This window comes from Amphiura filiformis, chromosome 19 (genome assembly GCF_039555335.1).
Source record: "Amphiura filiformis chromosome 19, Afil_fr2py, whole genome shotgun sequence".
In the NCBI taxonomy this organism is placed as follows: domain Eukaryota; kingdom Metazoa; phylum Echinodermata; class Ophiuroidea; order Amphilepidida; family Amphiuridae; genus Amphiura; species Amphiura filiformis.
Genome location: NC_092646.1, coordinates 31,507,471 through 31,524,916, shown reverse-complemented (window position 1 = coordinate 31,524,916; position 17,446 = coordinate 31,507,471). Strand labels below are relative to the sequence as shown.

Genomic DNA, 17,446 nt, shown 5'->3' with positions numbered 1-17,446 from the left:
ATTAAAATGTCGGGTTATATAAAGGTCATGATAACGATTTAAAACGTTTTGTATGAAAACACACTACAACAATATTTTTAAATGTTTTCAAAAAATGTTATTGTAAACTATTTTTGCAAACATTTTTGCCAAATATTGTGTCAATACTTAAATAACATTATGTTAAAATATTTGAACACAGCAAACACAAAAATGTTCTTAAAATGTATTTTTCAAAACCTTTTAATAACATTTAAATGTCGGGTTATATAAAGGTCATGAAAACGTTTTTAAAACGTTATTGAAAATATTTTGGGCAAACATTTTTCGCCAAATATTTTTTCAACCCCAAAATAACATTTTGTTTAGAATGTTTTGTATCATGTTTTCAAGAATGTTTTTGGAATGTTATTAAAACGTTTTTATACCCTTCATATAACCCGACATTTAAACGTTTTCTATAAAACATTTTTGTTTGCTGAGCAAGAGATTATCAAAAAATGTTTTTTAAGGTTACGAAAACGTTTTATACTCTTAATATACCTTTTATATAACCCGACATTTAAACGTTTTCTGACAACCTTTTATAACTTTTTGCGAATGATGTCCAAAACGTTTTGTGTTTGCTGGGAGGTCTTTTGGGAAAAAAAATCCATATCTTCAATATAAAAGGTCAAAATTTTCAATTGATCGTCGGCTTTTCCTCCCAGCTACATACGCTTTAAGAATATATCATAAGATTTATAAAATTTATTTCGAGGACTGTTATATATCAAAAATTTGAAAAATATCAAATTTTAATAATTTGTCATGAAATTTGTATTATATCGTGAATTTCAAAAAATGAAAATTATTTGATATCAGAAATACATGCTTCGTATTCAGAATGCAATTCGATACGTCTGAGGTGCTTTCATGTCCCACAAAAAATACTGTTGAAACGCCATAAACGCTCATTCTAGATCCCTTAAAGTGCAGAGAATTGAATGTCGCTTGCTTTATTTTCCTTGAAATTAAAAAAAAAATTGAATAAAAAAAAATTGCATGATTATGATATTCTACAACATTCTTTACATATAATATCTACAGAATATAAAGGTACATCTACAGAATATATAGGTAAAAACTACAAAAGAAAAGAAATCATACTAAAGTAAAAAGTATGTGTGTATATTATTCTCAGTCATCCAGGTATATAAAATATCAAGTTGATTTAAATTAAAATCTAGTCAACTGGACTTACTATTTATTGACTGGTGACGTAAAAAGTGTAAAATAAGACTTGTTTCATACTGAGAGATATCTAATACACAATATTTTTCATGACCTTCATATAACCTGACATTTAAATTTTATTTTAATAACATTTAAAAAACATTTTAACCAAAATACATTTATAAGATTTTATAAAAACATTTTTTTTAATTGCTGGTAAAGTTGAGTTGTGGTCTCGCAAAACATGTCATATTTACTTTTTGTGACACATAACAGGTTGCACACATGGTTGAATACAACTGGTACCAAAGACAAAAAAAAATTAGGAGACGGAAAAAACCCTGTTCTACTGTTTATCTTTAACTTTGCTAAAATCATGTAAAATCAGCTGTTCAGCTGAAAATGTTTAGAAAATATGTTTGGAAAAAATCTTCAGATTTGTCAGATTTTGTTAAAATTTTGGGGTAATATTAGCCTCCAGAAAAAAAAGCAACAAAATAAAAACAAAATGCCTGACCGCCCCTACTTGTAAAGTCTGCCCGCCCGTAGAACAGGGTTTATTTTTGGCGCCTTAGATAAAAAATTACAGCTGCTCAATGCTCATACCTGCATTATTTTTTCCATTAGCTACACAGAAATTACAAGAGCACCAATGGTGCTGCAGCTTTAATGTTCATAGCTTAATGCATGTGGTTGAAACTACTCCCTATTCCAGAAAAATACAGCACTATTTTTTTGGATTTTAAAAAAGATATATGTGACACGATCAAGGGAAATGAGTCGGATGTCGCTAATATTGAATTTGAGATATTGGCAAAGAAAGTGTTAAAATTCATTTGTTTTATATTGTTTTCAGCGATTGATAAATTGACATAACTTCACAAAGAAAAGTCGTATCAATATGGGGTTTTCAGTTTCTGAAAGCTCTACATGTCCTCTTTAGAAAGATGTGTAAAACTCATTTTCGACCAAGGCCGACATGTGACTCATTCCCCTTGATCATGTCACATATCAGGAGTAATTGAATACCTAAGAGGAAGAAGGGCTCAACTCCATCTCCATAATAATTCCAATATTATTTCGTGGAAGAAAGGCTCAATTCCATGGAGTTGGGCCTTTCTTCCATAGAAACCATAAGTGTACTTGGAAGACTATTTGGAGAAGGAATTTGAGCCCTTCCTTCATACATAAGGAAGAACATTCTGCTAGCAATAAAATGCCTGGGTCTAACTCATGGAGTTGGGCCTTTCTTCCATAGAAACCATAAGTGTACTTGGACGACTATTTAGAGAGGGGATTTGAGCCCTTCTTTCACACACAAGGAAGAACTCTCTGCTAGAAATAAACTGCTGGGTCAAACTCATTTTTGTAAAATGGTGGAGTTGGGCCCTTCTTCCACTTAGGTATTCAACTGTGTTACTGTTATTGGTCAAGTATACATTTCAGCTCAATTGCTATTTACAATAAAAATAATGACTATTTCTGAAGAGGTAAAAAATGTTTGATTAGATATACTGTACTTTATATGTATATTTATTACATAGCAGATTCTGCCCCTCTCTCTGTAAAATATATTACAACCTCTTGTAAAAGATGTAAATAAACAATTATTCAAGCGATACTGAACAACATCCCCACCCAAACCAAAGTTGAGAGAAACCCCTCCGGGCTACTCACATGATCACTAGCGAGTTTTCTGTCATTTGCTAAGAATGATAGGATATGGTCATTATGCAAACTTTTGCAGAGTATCTCTGTGTGTTCCAGTTAACTCAAGTCAAAATCACTAAATCACTCTTGACTGTCAGAGGTTGATTAAATGTAAGCCCAGAATACAATGCAGCCACTGACAGCATGTTTGAGAAACACATGGTTATTTTCAGAAAACATCACGCTGGGCTCCTGCTGTGCATGGTCAAGGTTGTTATACAACAAGATAAGTAATGTGTCTGCATGCATGCATGTGCAAGAAAACTTTGCTGTTTCCACCTTCTTTTCCCAAGCATTTAAAATATCTAAAATTGTTTTAAAAACACACGACTTTTTAACTTTCTTGGTAGCAATGTATCAACAAACATTACCTATACCCAATTATCAATTCAAAACATAAAAGTCGTGATGAATATTCCATCAAAACTACTGGTTCTTATTTTGTACATAAATTTGAATGTGAAATGGTGTTGAAATGGCTCCTTTATTACATTGCACCTAATATCATACTGCATGCTGGGATTACATTGAATCAACCTCTGCTTGACTGTTATCATCTATAGTTTTCCTCAGAATATCATCCACTTCGGCGCTTCTTGGATCCTTAACAAAATCATCCAAGTCAATATCGTTTTGATCGATCAGAGTTCTGAGTAAACTCAACACATTGACACGAAGACCCTCTAACACATCTTGACTGTTTGCTTGCTTTTGCGCTTGATTGAGTTGTTGTCTAAGTGATTGTATGGTTTGATTTAGATCACTGGCCTTCTTCTCCGAGCCTTCTAATTTGCTTTGCACATCGCTGGCTTCCTGTTGAGCTGCGGCAAGTTTGCTGGTGATAACTTGCTGTTTTTCTTTGTGTTGTTTGATTTCTTTGACCTTCACCTGATGGAAAATATTTAAAAAACAAAAGTGCAGGTTATTATGGTGCTCAAATCCCAAAATCACACATCAGTAGGGTTTGCAGGTTTTTGCCGCTGGTGGAAAAACCATGTTTTTTACCGCTTGGCAAAAAACAGTTCTTGCCGGCAAAAATGGCAAAAACTAAAATAGTGAAAAATTTTGCACTTTTTCATCTTAAAACAAATCATTAAAGGGCATTTCGTGATCCACAGCCTCATCCCCCACTTTTCTCAAAAAAAGTTGAGATTTTTATATCACTGGAAACCTCTGGCTACATAATGTTTATGTACAAAATATTTCTTGCAGATTAATTCGTTTTGCAAAGATATCGTGAAATTTGAATTTCGTTCTGGTGCACCAGAACGAAATTACAACGCATTGTTTATGGAGCAGTGTAATACACATAATCATGCATAACTCGCAAACGCAAAATCGGAATCAACTGAAATTTTGGGAATAGGCTTTTTTCGTGAATATGTACTGAAAAATGTCATAAAAAGAGGATGCTAGGATCACGAAACACTCCTTTAAGCAACAAAAATAATTTCCTGAGTGTAATAAGGTCAGATTTTATCACTGTAAGTAACATTATAAAGAAATTAAATGCATGGGTTTTCATTGCTCTCTAGTACACTAACTGAAATGTGTTGTATCATATTCAAACCTTTTTCATCAAAACTTCATTTTCAGGACTTGATGAGACGAAATATTTGTTGAATGATTCATTAAAAGTTGTGTATGAGGTAAATATAAAACCCGAACCCTGCACATCAGCAAACTCTAACAGGGTTATAGCTAGGCAAATTTTAGTGCCGGGTGAAATTTATATGAAATGGTAAAATAATAAAAAAATTGATAAGAATTGCTAATTTTTATACTGATTGTGCATTGATTTTGAAACATTTGAGACTGGAGTGCCGGGTATTTGGGCTCAAAATTAACTTGAGTGCCAGGTGGAAATTAAGAGTGCCGGGCGGGTCCGCCAGCCACCGCCCAGCGTAGCTACAACCCTGAACTCTAAACAGTGTTTGCTCAGAGTTGATTTTGCACAGTGAAAGCGAAGTTAGCCCAAACCGATTTTCATCGGACCTACAGGTTATAGCACACAGTGTCGACGTCCTATACGATAAATATAAATTTAATACTCCGTTGGTGAGCGACGGGCGAGTGGTAGTGCGCGACAGGCGAGTGGTATTTCACTGAACGCAAGAAAAGGAGTTCTATCTGATTGGCTAGCAATCGATCGCTTAGGTCGCTCATTAGTCAACTACAAACTCATGTATTCAATTCGATTGAAATCGATTATTCTATTATTGACGAAGATAAAGAGAGTGATAGTGTGTCAATAATGTACATTGTATTGCACCTGGTTTTACCAGCATTCCTTTATAAAATAATTTTCTCAAAGAGTTGAATATTATCAAAATTTTTACAGCGGATTTCAAATGTTTTACATCAAAATTGCAGTTAAACATATCCACAGCAAAATACCGGTCCTCACTAATTAGTTAATTTAATTTCCAGGTAGTTAATTTAAACGAAACCTGTGATTTACGTGACAACAAATAAATTTTTCTTACAATAGAAATATCATATGGGATACTGATATGGTAGGTCGCAACCGCCATTAACGTGGAGCTGCTACGCAGTAGCTGACTTTTTGCTCCGTGGAGCCAAATTGACCAATCATGTTAGAGTTTTTCATTACTCGGAGGTAAAACTGACCAATCAAGTACGACTTACTCATTACGTGAAGCGAATTTAGTCATTAAGAATTTGCCAGACGAGCTTCACGTAGTTGCAAGATATCCTCGGTCACGATAGTTATGATTCAAAAAGTAATTTATGAAAAGTACGAACCGACTTTTATTAAGATGGACATGCACTCACAAGAAACTCGTACAGTATTGTACACAACTATATAGCTAGGCAGAGTGGTGGTAAACCATGCACACAATTCTGCGATCTGCAGTGTATCGCCCGGGAGCTGATTTGTACATCTTGCGCGTGGCGTGGCCTGCGGAATTCGACCTTCAGCAAACCAGTTCGGATTTACTTTATATACTAGTAGTAGGCCATACATACTGTAGTTACGGTACTGCCCGTTTTCCTATACACAATACTCAGTGCGCTCACCATTGACGCGTGACCTAGTGTATGTTAGAAGTATTATGCCATTGCCTATATGACGTCACTGTGTAAAAAATAACCAGCCAATATTTAAAGTATTCTTTGAAATTCTAGAAAATATAGTTTTGTAACATTTACTAAATTTTTAGCTAATTTAGGTGTTTGGAAATATTGGTACTTTTGTGTTTTAGGAAGGATATGTAAACGACAGATAACACCAAAAAATATGAACAAATTATTTCTAAACCGTGTTAAGTCTGCAAACCATTATGCTTCTCATTTTCAAGAACGCTGGTTAACAATACGCAGACTATTGTCTCATTTCGTAAACAAAAGCCCAGACAGTATTGTTACCTTGTGTTCGCTTTATAATCATTCACCCAACTGAAACTATAATACCAGCTCATTGTTCATTGCACAGGTAAAACAGACACAAGTGCAGTGTGTATTTAACCAGAGAAGATCTGATGTAACATAGTTGAGCTGTTTTCATTGAGTGTTATCTTGGTTTAATAGCTTTTAATGGGGTTTAAGTCCTTCAAAGGTCGTGGTGAATTCTACTGTAGACATGACTGCATCATGATTATTTTAAAGTCAACAACATTCAACAATATGATCACCGTGATAGTATGACAGTATCAGTACCGTGGGTGTCAGTGATCCTGGCCTGACACAGTAGACAAACAAACAAACACGCCACACACATGACACATGCATGCAAGGTAACATTGACTATACACTAATCAAACAATGGTATTGATCCTGTACAACTGTTTGTGGTTTATTTACATTCGATTCATTTAAAATCCACATAGTAAACATTAATTTTGGCAAGAGTTTTCTCTCTGGAACGATGATGCATCAACTGGCTCCGCGTAATGAAAAGATCTAACATGATTGGTCAATTTAGCTCCATGGTTTAAAAAGTAAGCTACGCGTAGCAGCTCCACGTTAAGGCGGTTACGCCAGCCATATACTGATCATGCGAAAATCGTAAAACATAGAATAGAAACAGTGTGGCCGGCTCTCAAAATCTCAAATTGTATGCATAGCCTGAGTCGCACGGCCTATCTCGAACAAAATCACCATGCGTAGTTGTTGAAAAACGTGAGGATTCATCGTACTACCACGGCAATTTTTAACACGAAGATATAGGGATGATGACGGTGTGTAGCATTCTGTAAAGAATGTGTTTGTCCTATAGCTTCCTATTGAACATTCACATATCTCCAACAAGAAGTTTGCCTGTACATATGTTATTTTTTCAGGGTGAGAACATACTAATATTGCATTGCATGGACCATTAAGACAAAGGTTCACTGAGTGCAAGGTCAATTTTAAGTGCCATATTCCACCTAATTAGGCCTTAACTGGTGGAGCATGTATGGCTGAGTGAATAAGGCGCCCGACTCATAATCCATAGGTTGCGCAGTTTGAACCCCGCTTGTGTCAACGTGTTGTCCTTGGGCAAGGCACTTTATCCTCATTGCCTACTGGGGGATGGGTGGGGTTGGATGTTTGTATAGTGGTTTGTTTCAATGTTGCAATATTAGCGCTGATTAAGCTGCTGCCTGCAAAATTGCATTGTGTCTGTTCAGGTGTGTTTAATGTAAATTCTAGCAATTTGACCTGCAGGTCACCATTAGAGTGATTTGAAATAAAACCTTCCTTCCTGAACTACCCTAATTGCACCTGTTTAAGCAACCTCTTAGTGCACTAAATGTCAGTAGAATCACCATAGGCCTAAATCATCTTGATATTAGTATGCACATAATGGTTGTTTGATAGGTATTCTAAATTTAACATGCATGGAAAATATCCACTTTGTCTTTTTAAAATATATTATCCCCATGAGAACTACCTGCCGATTGGCCAAAATGAAGTTTTCATTATCAATTGGCCCAATCAGCAAAATTGTAAGAATAATTTCACCACGCAAAAAAATTGGGGTGAATTATTTGCAAAGCTCCATTCTGATTGGTGATTAAAGTGAAGATATCATGTGATTGACCAATCAGAGGCAATGTTAGATCGGCAGGTAGTGCTCAGGGGGTTAAGCATCCCCTTCATATGATTCAAACAAGCAGCTTGAGCACTAATTAGGTTGAATAAGGAAGAATGCACTCCAGAGTCCAGTGTGCTTTACAAATTTTGCCCAAATGGCTGTTCTCACCTTTAACTCCTGTTTCACTTCTTTCATCTCTTTTTCCATTACTTCTTGTTTCTTCACCAACTCCTGGTATTTCTCTTTAAACTGCGCTAAATCCTCCTCTGACTTCTTGGCTTTCTTGGCAAGTTCCTCTTTTGTACGCAAAGATGATGATGCCTGAGATGTTGATTGTACGTCATCATCATGGAAGGTTAAATCGTCTTCCACCACCTGTGTCTCTTTATCCAACTTATTCTTCTTGGTGAAGTCAGCCTTCAACTTGAATCTGTAAAATAAGAAGCAAGGGAAAGGCTTCAGTATACAAATGAACAAAATACATCCTTGCACTTTTATAGGGTGGTCCAAAAAATAAAAGAAATCTCCCCATTTTTAAAGAAGCATGACCTGATTTTTCATGTTCTATTTTTCGTTTTAGATTGACGCCTACATGTACAATTAAAAAAATAGGGATGGTGGTCCCAGATAGGTATGAGACAATTTTTTTTAATTTTCAGCCTATTTTACAAGTTGACCTCAAATGACCTTTGACCTTGATCACCACTATTGGCCCAAGTTTGATTTTAAATTTTATATGAACTGTTCATGTGAGTCCAGATTTGTCTTTTTCAGCCTATTTACCTCAAAAGTTGACCTCAAATGACCTTGGACTTCAATATGTGACATTTAATACCACCAACACATAAAAGCACCCATAATGCAGCTATGACCCCTCTTGTGGATTCAGGTTGAATATTTCTCAGAGGGTGTATGAAATTCAAAAGAAACTGCCTATTGTGTTCATTCCATTTGAAATTTATACTCCCCCTGTGAAAGATATTTTCAGAATCTTCCACAGGGTTACTGTGGATTTTAAATGGACTAGCCCAATATGCAACAAAGTGACCTTTTCGGTAAATCCCATAAGCCTTTGCGAATACACCCGAGATGTCGTCATTTGACGTAACGTCGATCTGCGCCGATACGTACATCGTTTAGCGAACATCGTTACTGCGCATTACAAGTCGGAGTGACATCAAATGACGACATCTTAGGTGTACTCGCAAAGGCTTATGGGATTTACCGAAAATGTCAATTGGGCATGTTTATTACCTGATCAAACCTTTTTTGGGAGTTGCCGGCTCTGGGGTTCTGTCAGGTGACTGTGTTTGCAATGGAGACTGTGGTTTCCTCACTGGTGTTGCAGCTGATAAAGCGAGTTTGGGAGTTGCCATCTTTGGAGCTCTGCTAGCTGACTGCGATGGAGACTGGGGATTTACCAATGGTGTTGCAAGAGATGAAATAAGCATAGAGGGGTGATTAGGAGTTGATGGCGCTGGTTCGTTCCGTGGACGTTTAGCCGGTGTAACTGGTTGAGGCATTGATCTTTTCAGAGCTTGACTTCTATCGCAGACCTGCCAACCCCTGAAAGTTAAAATGATGGACACAATAAATTAAAGTGACCAGAGCGCTCGCCATTAATGGGTGGAGTCCAGCCTTAGGACTGTTGGCGGGTCTAGGGGCTTCAGCCCCTTGAAGCTTCTGGTACTTGTAGACATGTTAAGAAATGGTTTCTGAGCCTTCAAACCAAGGATTATATAATGCTGAAATTCATTCAATTTTTGTGAAACTGAGATATAGGCAAAAATGAGGAGAAAAATACAATAAAAACATAAGAAAATGATCAATGCAATTTTTACCAAAGCTCACTTCCATTCCACAGGATGCTGTGAACTACCAAATCGTAACAATTGAAAATAGCTACTAACCTTAACTCTTTTACTACCAGCAAGTAACAAGTAGCAACATACACCACTGTAAAGCTTATTTTAAGAAGAATTTGCCTGTCCAATATCTCAAATAGTGAAAATATTGACGTTATGGACCATTTTTGGTGGACTGTCACACTTACAAACACACTGCAATTCATTACATCCCTTCCCCTATTCCCCCTCCTTCCCTTCCTCAATAACCATGAGTAAAACAATACATATTAACTTACCTGACTTTGGTCATCTTGTTTGGGATTGGTTCTGGTTCAGCAGGCTGCACATCATTATCATCTTTGTCGTCATAGGCCTAGGAGGAAGTAAAGGACATCAAGAATCTGTTATAATCTATTGCACTATACTCTGATCAGCTCTTAATCGGTGGACTCACAACATCATGGATTGATATAGAATTGTATACAAACATCTTGGCGCACCATCTACGGGTCCGCGGTTTGCGTATTGCTTGACTGATGCACGCATACAGGCGTAAGTTGGGACATTATTGACGCGCGCAGTAACAAAAACCGAATAATACTTGTCTATTACGAGCTGATCATAGTATAGATTCAATCATTTTAATTTATTCATTCGACTCTTTATCAGGTAAATAATTTCTTCAATACAAAAATAAATAATTTCTTCAATACAAAATAATTTCTTCAATACAAAATAATTTCTTCAATACAAAAGTGCTTGTCTCCCGTGATATTATTGAGGCCTTGATATTATTGAGCTGATCCGTTTGAAATTCACACTCCCCCTGCGTAACATTTATTATTCTTCCACAGAGGGTGGATGATTTTCAAATAGAATAGATAATTGGGTAACTTCCATTTGAAATGCTTTGAAATACCAGTAGGGGAAGGTGGGGCATAACGGAATACTTAACTTTGAGGATGCTCTGTGACGTCACCATAAGTAATATGACTGTAAAAATTATATGTTCAGTTGAAGTTTGTATTTACCTTTAATATACCATTAACCAATATAACTTGAATCTTACAATTTTTTTTTTTTTTATAAGAAATATTTTCAAATAAAAAAAACCGTTTTGCCCCACTATCGGGGCAAAACGGAACCCCCCTATGGGGCAAAACGGCACCCTGGGTGTAAACTTATATCAGTTGTTCCATCTGTAGGCCCTAGGCCTAGTTACATGTAGGCCTATATTCAGTTACAATATTAAGTGGGCCTACCATCTCTGTGGAGTGAGTGGTTTACTTCTTATAGGCCTAGTAGGCCTATAATATGTATGACCAATATTTGATCAGAAAAAAATATTCAGTAGGCCTACCATCTCTGTGGAGTAAGTGGTTAACTTTTAATCATTAATTCTATCTGTAGGTCTAGTTATATGTCTATGTTTCAACTAAGTGTTTACCATGTTCGAGTAGGCCCCTAGATAACGCCTACATTTCCTTGAGTGAAGACAAGTTATGTCCAATTGGGGCAAAACGGAACCCATCTGTGGGACAAACGCCCGGGGCAAAACGGAACCCTGCCCCGTTATGCCCCACACCTAGGGTTCCGTTTTGCCCCATACCCGATTTTTTAGAAATAGGTTGCATGCATAATACATCGTAGCATATAGGCCATGCACTTAATACAGCTCATGGCTAGTACCTTCGTGTTTACAATATACACAATTATTTGGGAATCCGATATTAATGAAGTTAAATTTCAGCGCATTAAACATCTATATATCTTACACCAGACGGGTAGTAATTTTTTGACTCGATCTTGCTCGAATGTCAGCGGATTGTTTCAGATAAAATTTTTGTTGTAAATCCTCGTAGCCATACTTGTGTTCCTCAATATAATTTGCATAGACGGCAGTATTGCGAAGGCCTATTTTTCCAGGTGGTTCCGTTTTGCCCCGGGGGTCCGTTATGCCCCACCTTCCCCTACTCACTCCAGTTGTGGTAAGGCTGCAGGAGGAGTATGGGTTTCAAAATAATTAACTCTTGTCAATTCCATTTGAAATACATACTCCCTCTGTGGAAGACTTTTCTTCAATCTGCCACAGGGTTGTGGTGGATTTCAAATTGTATTGCAATTATAATCAAATAATTACAAACAAAATGACCAATTTAGCATACCATTTAACAACGATGCGTCCACGTCGTCTGTGTGATTTACTTCATAAGGACAGCTTTAGCTGACCTTGTTGCCTGAGCAAAGTAAACAATGCAAATTGTTTGTGTTTGGTGCGCAAGAGGGGTAAGCAGAGAAAATGGCAATTCACCTCCGTGATTCCTCCCATCTAGTGATCGATCCCACATACTCAGCTTGTGGGACATCGCGTAAAGTGGAGGCATTTTGCTAGTTCCTAGAAAAATAAGACCTCAATGCAAAAATGTATCTTTTGTAATATCCTTAAGTTAAGTTTTTTAATTTTTTTTTATAGATTTGAATTAAAGTGACATATGGAGTAAATGCACTCAAGTAATTTCACGAATAGTAATTCAGTACCTCTTCACTTCGTTGGGCTTCTTCAGCAGTTTCAGATTGCCTGGGGAAAAAAGAGAACAACAATTTCAATATGGGAGGGAATTTTGGGGTACCTCTAATTTTTCCCCAAGACTCATAGTTTTTGTCTTCATTTTTTGCCTGTCAATTATGGGGCAATTCATTTAACACTATTTTCAGGGCTCTCTGAATGGATTAATGATAAAAACAACTTCACATCTGGGCAAAAGTTGTTTTAATATCTTTTCTCTTTATATCACAACATTTTGGAGTATTTTTTGAGCAATAAAACAGAAATACAGGGTTTACAACATTGTATACCGATGAATATTTTTTGTGGGGCTCCAAGTATTTTCATGTTCAGTGGCATATCAAGGTCAGTTTTATGAAGGGGCCAAACACAAAAATTAAGGTGAAATTTTGTGTTTCCCAAACCAATTTTCACTTTTACACTATTTTTGCCGAAAAGAATGGTGAAATTTTAAGTTTGCTGGGCCTGTTTTCAAGTTTACACTATTTCAGGGTTGAAATGTTCTTCATTTTGTAGGTGGGGGTTGACTTAACAAACCAATGCATGGGGGGCTCAACCCCCTAACCCCCTCACATTGCATTACCCTCCGCTGGACATGTGTCACCAGAATCACATTTTTCATATCAATCCCATATACATCAAGGTAGAAATAGCATGCAATGAAAACTTCTTTGTTGGTGATGATCGTTCTTTAACTAAACTTACTGTTTTCTCTTTGAGGGCGTCTTGCTGTTTAAAGATCTTGCGTCATCTGTGTCTTCTGGTTCTTGTTCTATGCTACAATGATTGAAAATTTGCACAAGACATATCAATATTAACCCCCTGAGCAATACCTGTTGATCTAACATTGCCTCTGATTGGTCAATTACATGATATCTTCACTTTAATCACCAATCAGAATAAAGCTTTGCAAATAATTCACCCCATTTTTGTTGCATGGTGAAATTATTCTAACAATGTTGCTGATTGGTCCAATTGACAATGAAAACTTTTTTTTGGCCAATCGACAGGTAGTTCTCATAGGATAAACTAACTTACTGTTTTCTCTTTGAGGGCGTCTTGCTGTTTGAAGGTCTTGCGTCATCTGTGTCTTCCAGTTCTTGTTCTATGCTACAATGGCTGAAAGATTGCACAAGACATTTTCATATTATAATAACAATAAATTTTGGATTTATATAGTGTCTTTTTCCAGGTCTTGAAGGATTCAAAGCGATGTAATTTCACTGCCATGGTGAATAATCACAATCAGATTGCATCAACTAGGCCAGTTGTAGCCGAATCTAGCGCAGACATATCCGCACTTAGATTGAAACATCCACCAATTATCTGCAGCTCCCCAAATTCCATTGGGTGAAGGAAGTTTTTGATAACCAAATAACTAATCACTGATTTTTTGAAAGCAGGAGGAAACTGGAGATCATAGAGAAAAACTGCGAGGGTGAGCATGGAATTGGAATCGGGAAAACCCAAATGCACATGTAGTCCTTGGGCACGGCCAGGGCTTGAACCCGGGACCTCATTGATGCAAGGTGAGGGAACTACAGCTGCGCCAACTCGCTCTCCCGTTAATATTAATGCAATTAATTTACTTTCCAGGACGCACTTTAATGTTCTGAGCACATACAAAATATATTGCATAAGTCCAAATTGCATTTTAGTCAGGCAGTTTCTGAAAAAGGTAAATGGAGGTTGTCCTGTGAACAGCCCTTGAATTAAGGATCTGAAGGGGCACGGCAACTTTTTTAGGGCAAGTTGATAATTGCCTCGGATTTTCACTGAAAAGACAAGGCAGCACAGCAGTTTGTAATGTTTCAAGAGGGCGTCATGGCAACTGTTGAAAATTTGAGAAGGGCACCAAGGCAATTTCTCAAAAGTGAAGAAAACACACACAAACATAGATAGATGATTTTATAATGAAGGGGCAGGGCTGGGGCACTGACGGCAACTTCATTAGAGGGCATGGCAAGTGACTGCCTTGGGTAAAGGACATATTTTGAGGGCATTACAGCAGTGGGGATGGGCACCCACAGCAAAATGCCATGGGTGCCGTGGGTTAATTCGAGGGCTGCCTGTGGACAACCCAAGCATATGTGACCTGCTACAACAAATTGAGTATAAAGTCGCAAGTTGGTAGTATCGAGACATCCTGGCTGATTACAGCTGATTTGACAATTTTATTTCTCAAATTGGGACCCATGTTTGATTTTTGTACCTAAAACACGGCTGATTTTACCCATTAGAGTGGAAAATCCCATAAACCTTTTATTTGTGAGTCCCCCCGGGTGGTGCAATAATTTTGTGTATCCCAGGGGAGTGAATTAATTATAAGAGGGGCAACAAATTTTGGCAGGCCGGGGGGGGGTGATTTTCGATAAACTAAAAGGGACAGGGGCAAGTAAATTTTGGTAAGTTTTTTGGCTTGCTGTGCTCGCATCACATGATTAGACAATTTCAGGTTTTAAATTGGGAGTTCCCCAAAATCTGGCATGTTTAAAGAGGGCAAAGATTTTTTGGTGTGTCAAAAAGGGGGTAAGCCATTTTTGACAGACTATTTTAACTCCCTGGACACTACTGGTCATCTAACAGCATTTCTGATTGGTTGATAACTTGAAATGCTTATTTCAATTGCCAATTATGACTAGCCTTTATGGTCAAACTTGCATTTGCAGATGATCTTATTAATGCCCTCCTTGATTGGTTCAAAATTGGACACAATATTCATTTTGGCCAATCAGCAGGTAGTTCTCATGGGGTTAACAATTCACCACCTCAGGGTGCACATTAATTATTTATTGCGCAGCCCTTTCATCTACCTACCTATGGTATGGATCTGGGTTCATCTCACAGAACCACTGTTTAATGCTATTCACAACTGCCATGTTTGTGTTTGTTGGCAGCTTACGCCACTTCTGACAACGATCACACTGTACCCAGTCTGGACTGTATGAAAAATACACAATTAAAAAAAGGATTGGAATTAGGGATTAATGGTCACTCATATCACACCTTTTAGTTTTAAAAAAAATCAGAAAACTATTACTCTGTCAAATAACTGTAATATGATTTGCATGATTGTAATGCATGTGAACTGAAATCTCTTATACCATCCCAGGTAGTGTTGGAATTACTCCCAAAATCCAAATACACAATAAAAATTGTCAAAAATGAGTGTAAATGGTTGTTACCAGAGTTAACTGTCTTCTCTGTGAATTCTCCTTCTAGCTTAAAGATGCCTTGTTTGTCAGTGAACTTGCTTTCATTGAGTTAAGGCACAGCTTATTTTACTTTGAGCTTGCTGTCTTGTTTGTTACTTGAGTTCTATTTGAACTTGCCTTCAGTTTTTGACTTGAATTTGTTTTTAAACTACAGCATGTAGTTTTCGCTGTTTGCTTTTATATTTTGTTGTCTGTCCCTGAGGAAGAGCAGTTTATCTGCTCAAAACATCTTCTTTTTTTTTTTTTTTTTTTTTTTTGGTTTTGCTTGTCTGCTACTTGCACAGTGATTTCCATCACTGCTAGTCTACTTTTGTACTGTTTTCCTGACACTTATGTGGTGGGCTCTGGATTTGGCCATTTTTGGCCATCAAACTTTGCCTGTTTTTGTGCCTACATAGGTTGTTTGATTTACTAGCGGGATACCCGCGCTTCGTGCAGGTCCCCGCTAGATGAGTAAATGGGAGCGTTCACTATAACACGAAGAATTACTGAAAAGGTAGAATCATTGAAAAGGTACATTTTGATGCTTGTGATTTCCTGTTTTCCATCTTATTTATTTAATTCTGTTGTAATTATTTTAGCTTTTTTCCTTACATTTCGTGATTAGTTTCTTTCTTCCCTTCTTTCTTTTGTGCCCATTTTCATTTAGTTACTTTAACCCGTATACCAGTACTCGTACCTTTTTGTTGTGTTCACCCGTTATCATAACCCCATGATCCGTCCATATACCTTTTTGTCCTCTTTTTCCTTCTTTCCGTATTATCATGTCCACTGGTCTCTGGCTTGCAAGTCGCGTGGCTCTCAAGCGCCATTTACGCGCTTGATGGCGTAGCGCGATTACGCACGTTAACGCCGACGCGCTGCCTGCCAGCTGCAGTGACGCAAAGGCTGCCGACCGATTTTCATAACAAAAAACCCTGTTTTTACCCATATTTTCACTGTTTTTGCAGCCAATTCTTGACCGTTTTCAACCAAATAAAGTGCAATGCATTCCCCGTATATTTCTTAATCTCCCGTGTGAATTTGGCGACATTTGAATCCAAACTGACATTCCCCTATTTATAGTAAGATTGTATATGTGTATGTGCACAGTGATTTTGATCACTTGTTCCAGTGCACTTTTGTATTCCCATTGATTCATGTTATTTCTACAGGTTTATCACTTCTGTGGGCCTTGGAACTGGTCATTTTTGGCTATCGAACGTTACCTTCTTCTATTGCCTACATTTGCTGTTTTTGTCCCCTCTGCGTACCATCTAGTCTGTATTTTTTTGCATGTTCCCCACATCAAATTAGTGTACCTTGCTCTCTTTCTTTCCATGTTTATCAATAATAATACAAAGTAAAACAAACTTTTGTAATGCAAGATTTCGCTAAAAGTATTCCAGAATCCTTGCTATAACATACTGGTTTATACTTACTCAGCTGGTTCTGGCTTAAACAGTGTTTTCGCTGGAGTCTTTTCTCCTGGAATGCCCTTTTTCAAGTTCCAATAATCATTCAATTTGTCACTTAATGCACTGATTAAATTCCTGCAATGAAAATAGTAACAAAAGTTGCTGAAAAGATTATTCGATGTGAGTAGATGCTAACATTAAGACCTGGTGAGTGGTAACCAAAATTATTCTTGTGTGTTTTTACTAGGGGATGTGCAATAAATATGAGCCCTGGGGAAGGTAAAATAGGGGAGAGGGTAAAATTGGGAAGAGCAATCATTTCTTGGCAAGCCAAAAAAAAAAAAAAAGGGGGGAGCAATTTTATAGGTCACCTTTTAAATAAAATGCTCTAAAAAAGCTTAAGAGAGAGCACAGAAACATTCATATGTGACCCCTCGGCACAACTGAGCCCGGATGTCGCCAGTGCCACTATTGAG

General features: G+C 37.2%; 2 protein-coding genes across 2 annotated transcripts in view; one reads left to right on the top strand and one right to left on the bottom strand.

Moving 5' to 3' along the window:
- Positions 1–17,446, top strand: part of LOC140141182 (uncharacterized) — a 574,562-nt gene that overhangs the window by 287,483 nt on the left and 269,633 nt on the right. The gene's annotated exons all lie outside the window — the stretch shown is intronic.
- Positions 3,427–16,894, bottom strand: LOC140141613 (uncharacterized). The gene is made up of 9 exons (XM_072163525.1): positions 16,875–16,894; positions 15,176–15,298; positions 13,397–13,477; positions 13,064–13,135; positions 12,331–12,370; positions 10,089–10,165; positions 9,200–9,511; positions 8,114–8,375; positions 3,427–3,792 (listed from the first exon to the last, which is right to left on the bottom strand). The coding sequence occupies exons 1-9, from the start codon at positions 16,892–16,894 to the stop codon at positions 3,427–3,429; spliced, it is 1,353 nt and encodes a 450-aa protein (XP_072019626.1).

What these genes read in the sequence shown, in the direction of transcription:
- LOC140141613 (XM_072163525.1), bottom strand. Translation starts at nt 16,894, where the DNA reads ATGGAAAGAAAGAGAGCAAG. An exon ending in ATGGAAAGAAAGAGAGCAAG is followed by an intron (nt 15,299 to 16,874) that starts GTACACTAATTT and finishes TTTTTCATACAG; the next exon opens with TCCAGACTGGGTACAGTGTG. An exon ending in AAGCCCAACGAAGTGAAGAG is followed by an intron (nt 10,166 to 12,330) that starts GTACTGAATTAC and finishes ACTTCCTCCTAG; the next exon opens with GCCTATGACGACAAAGATGA.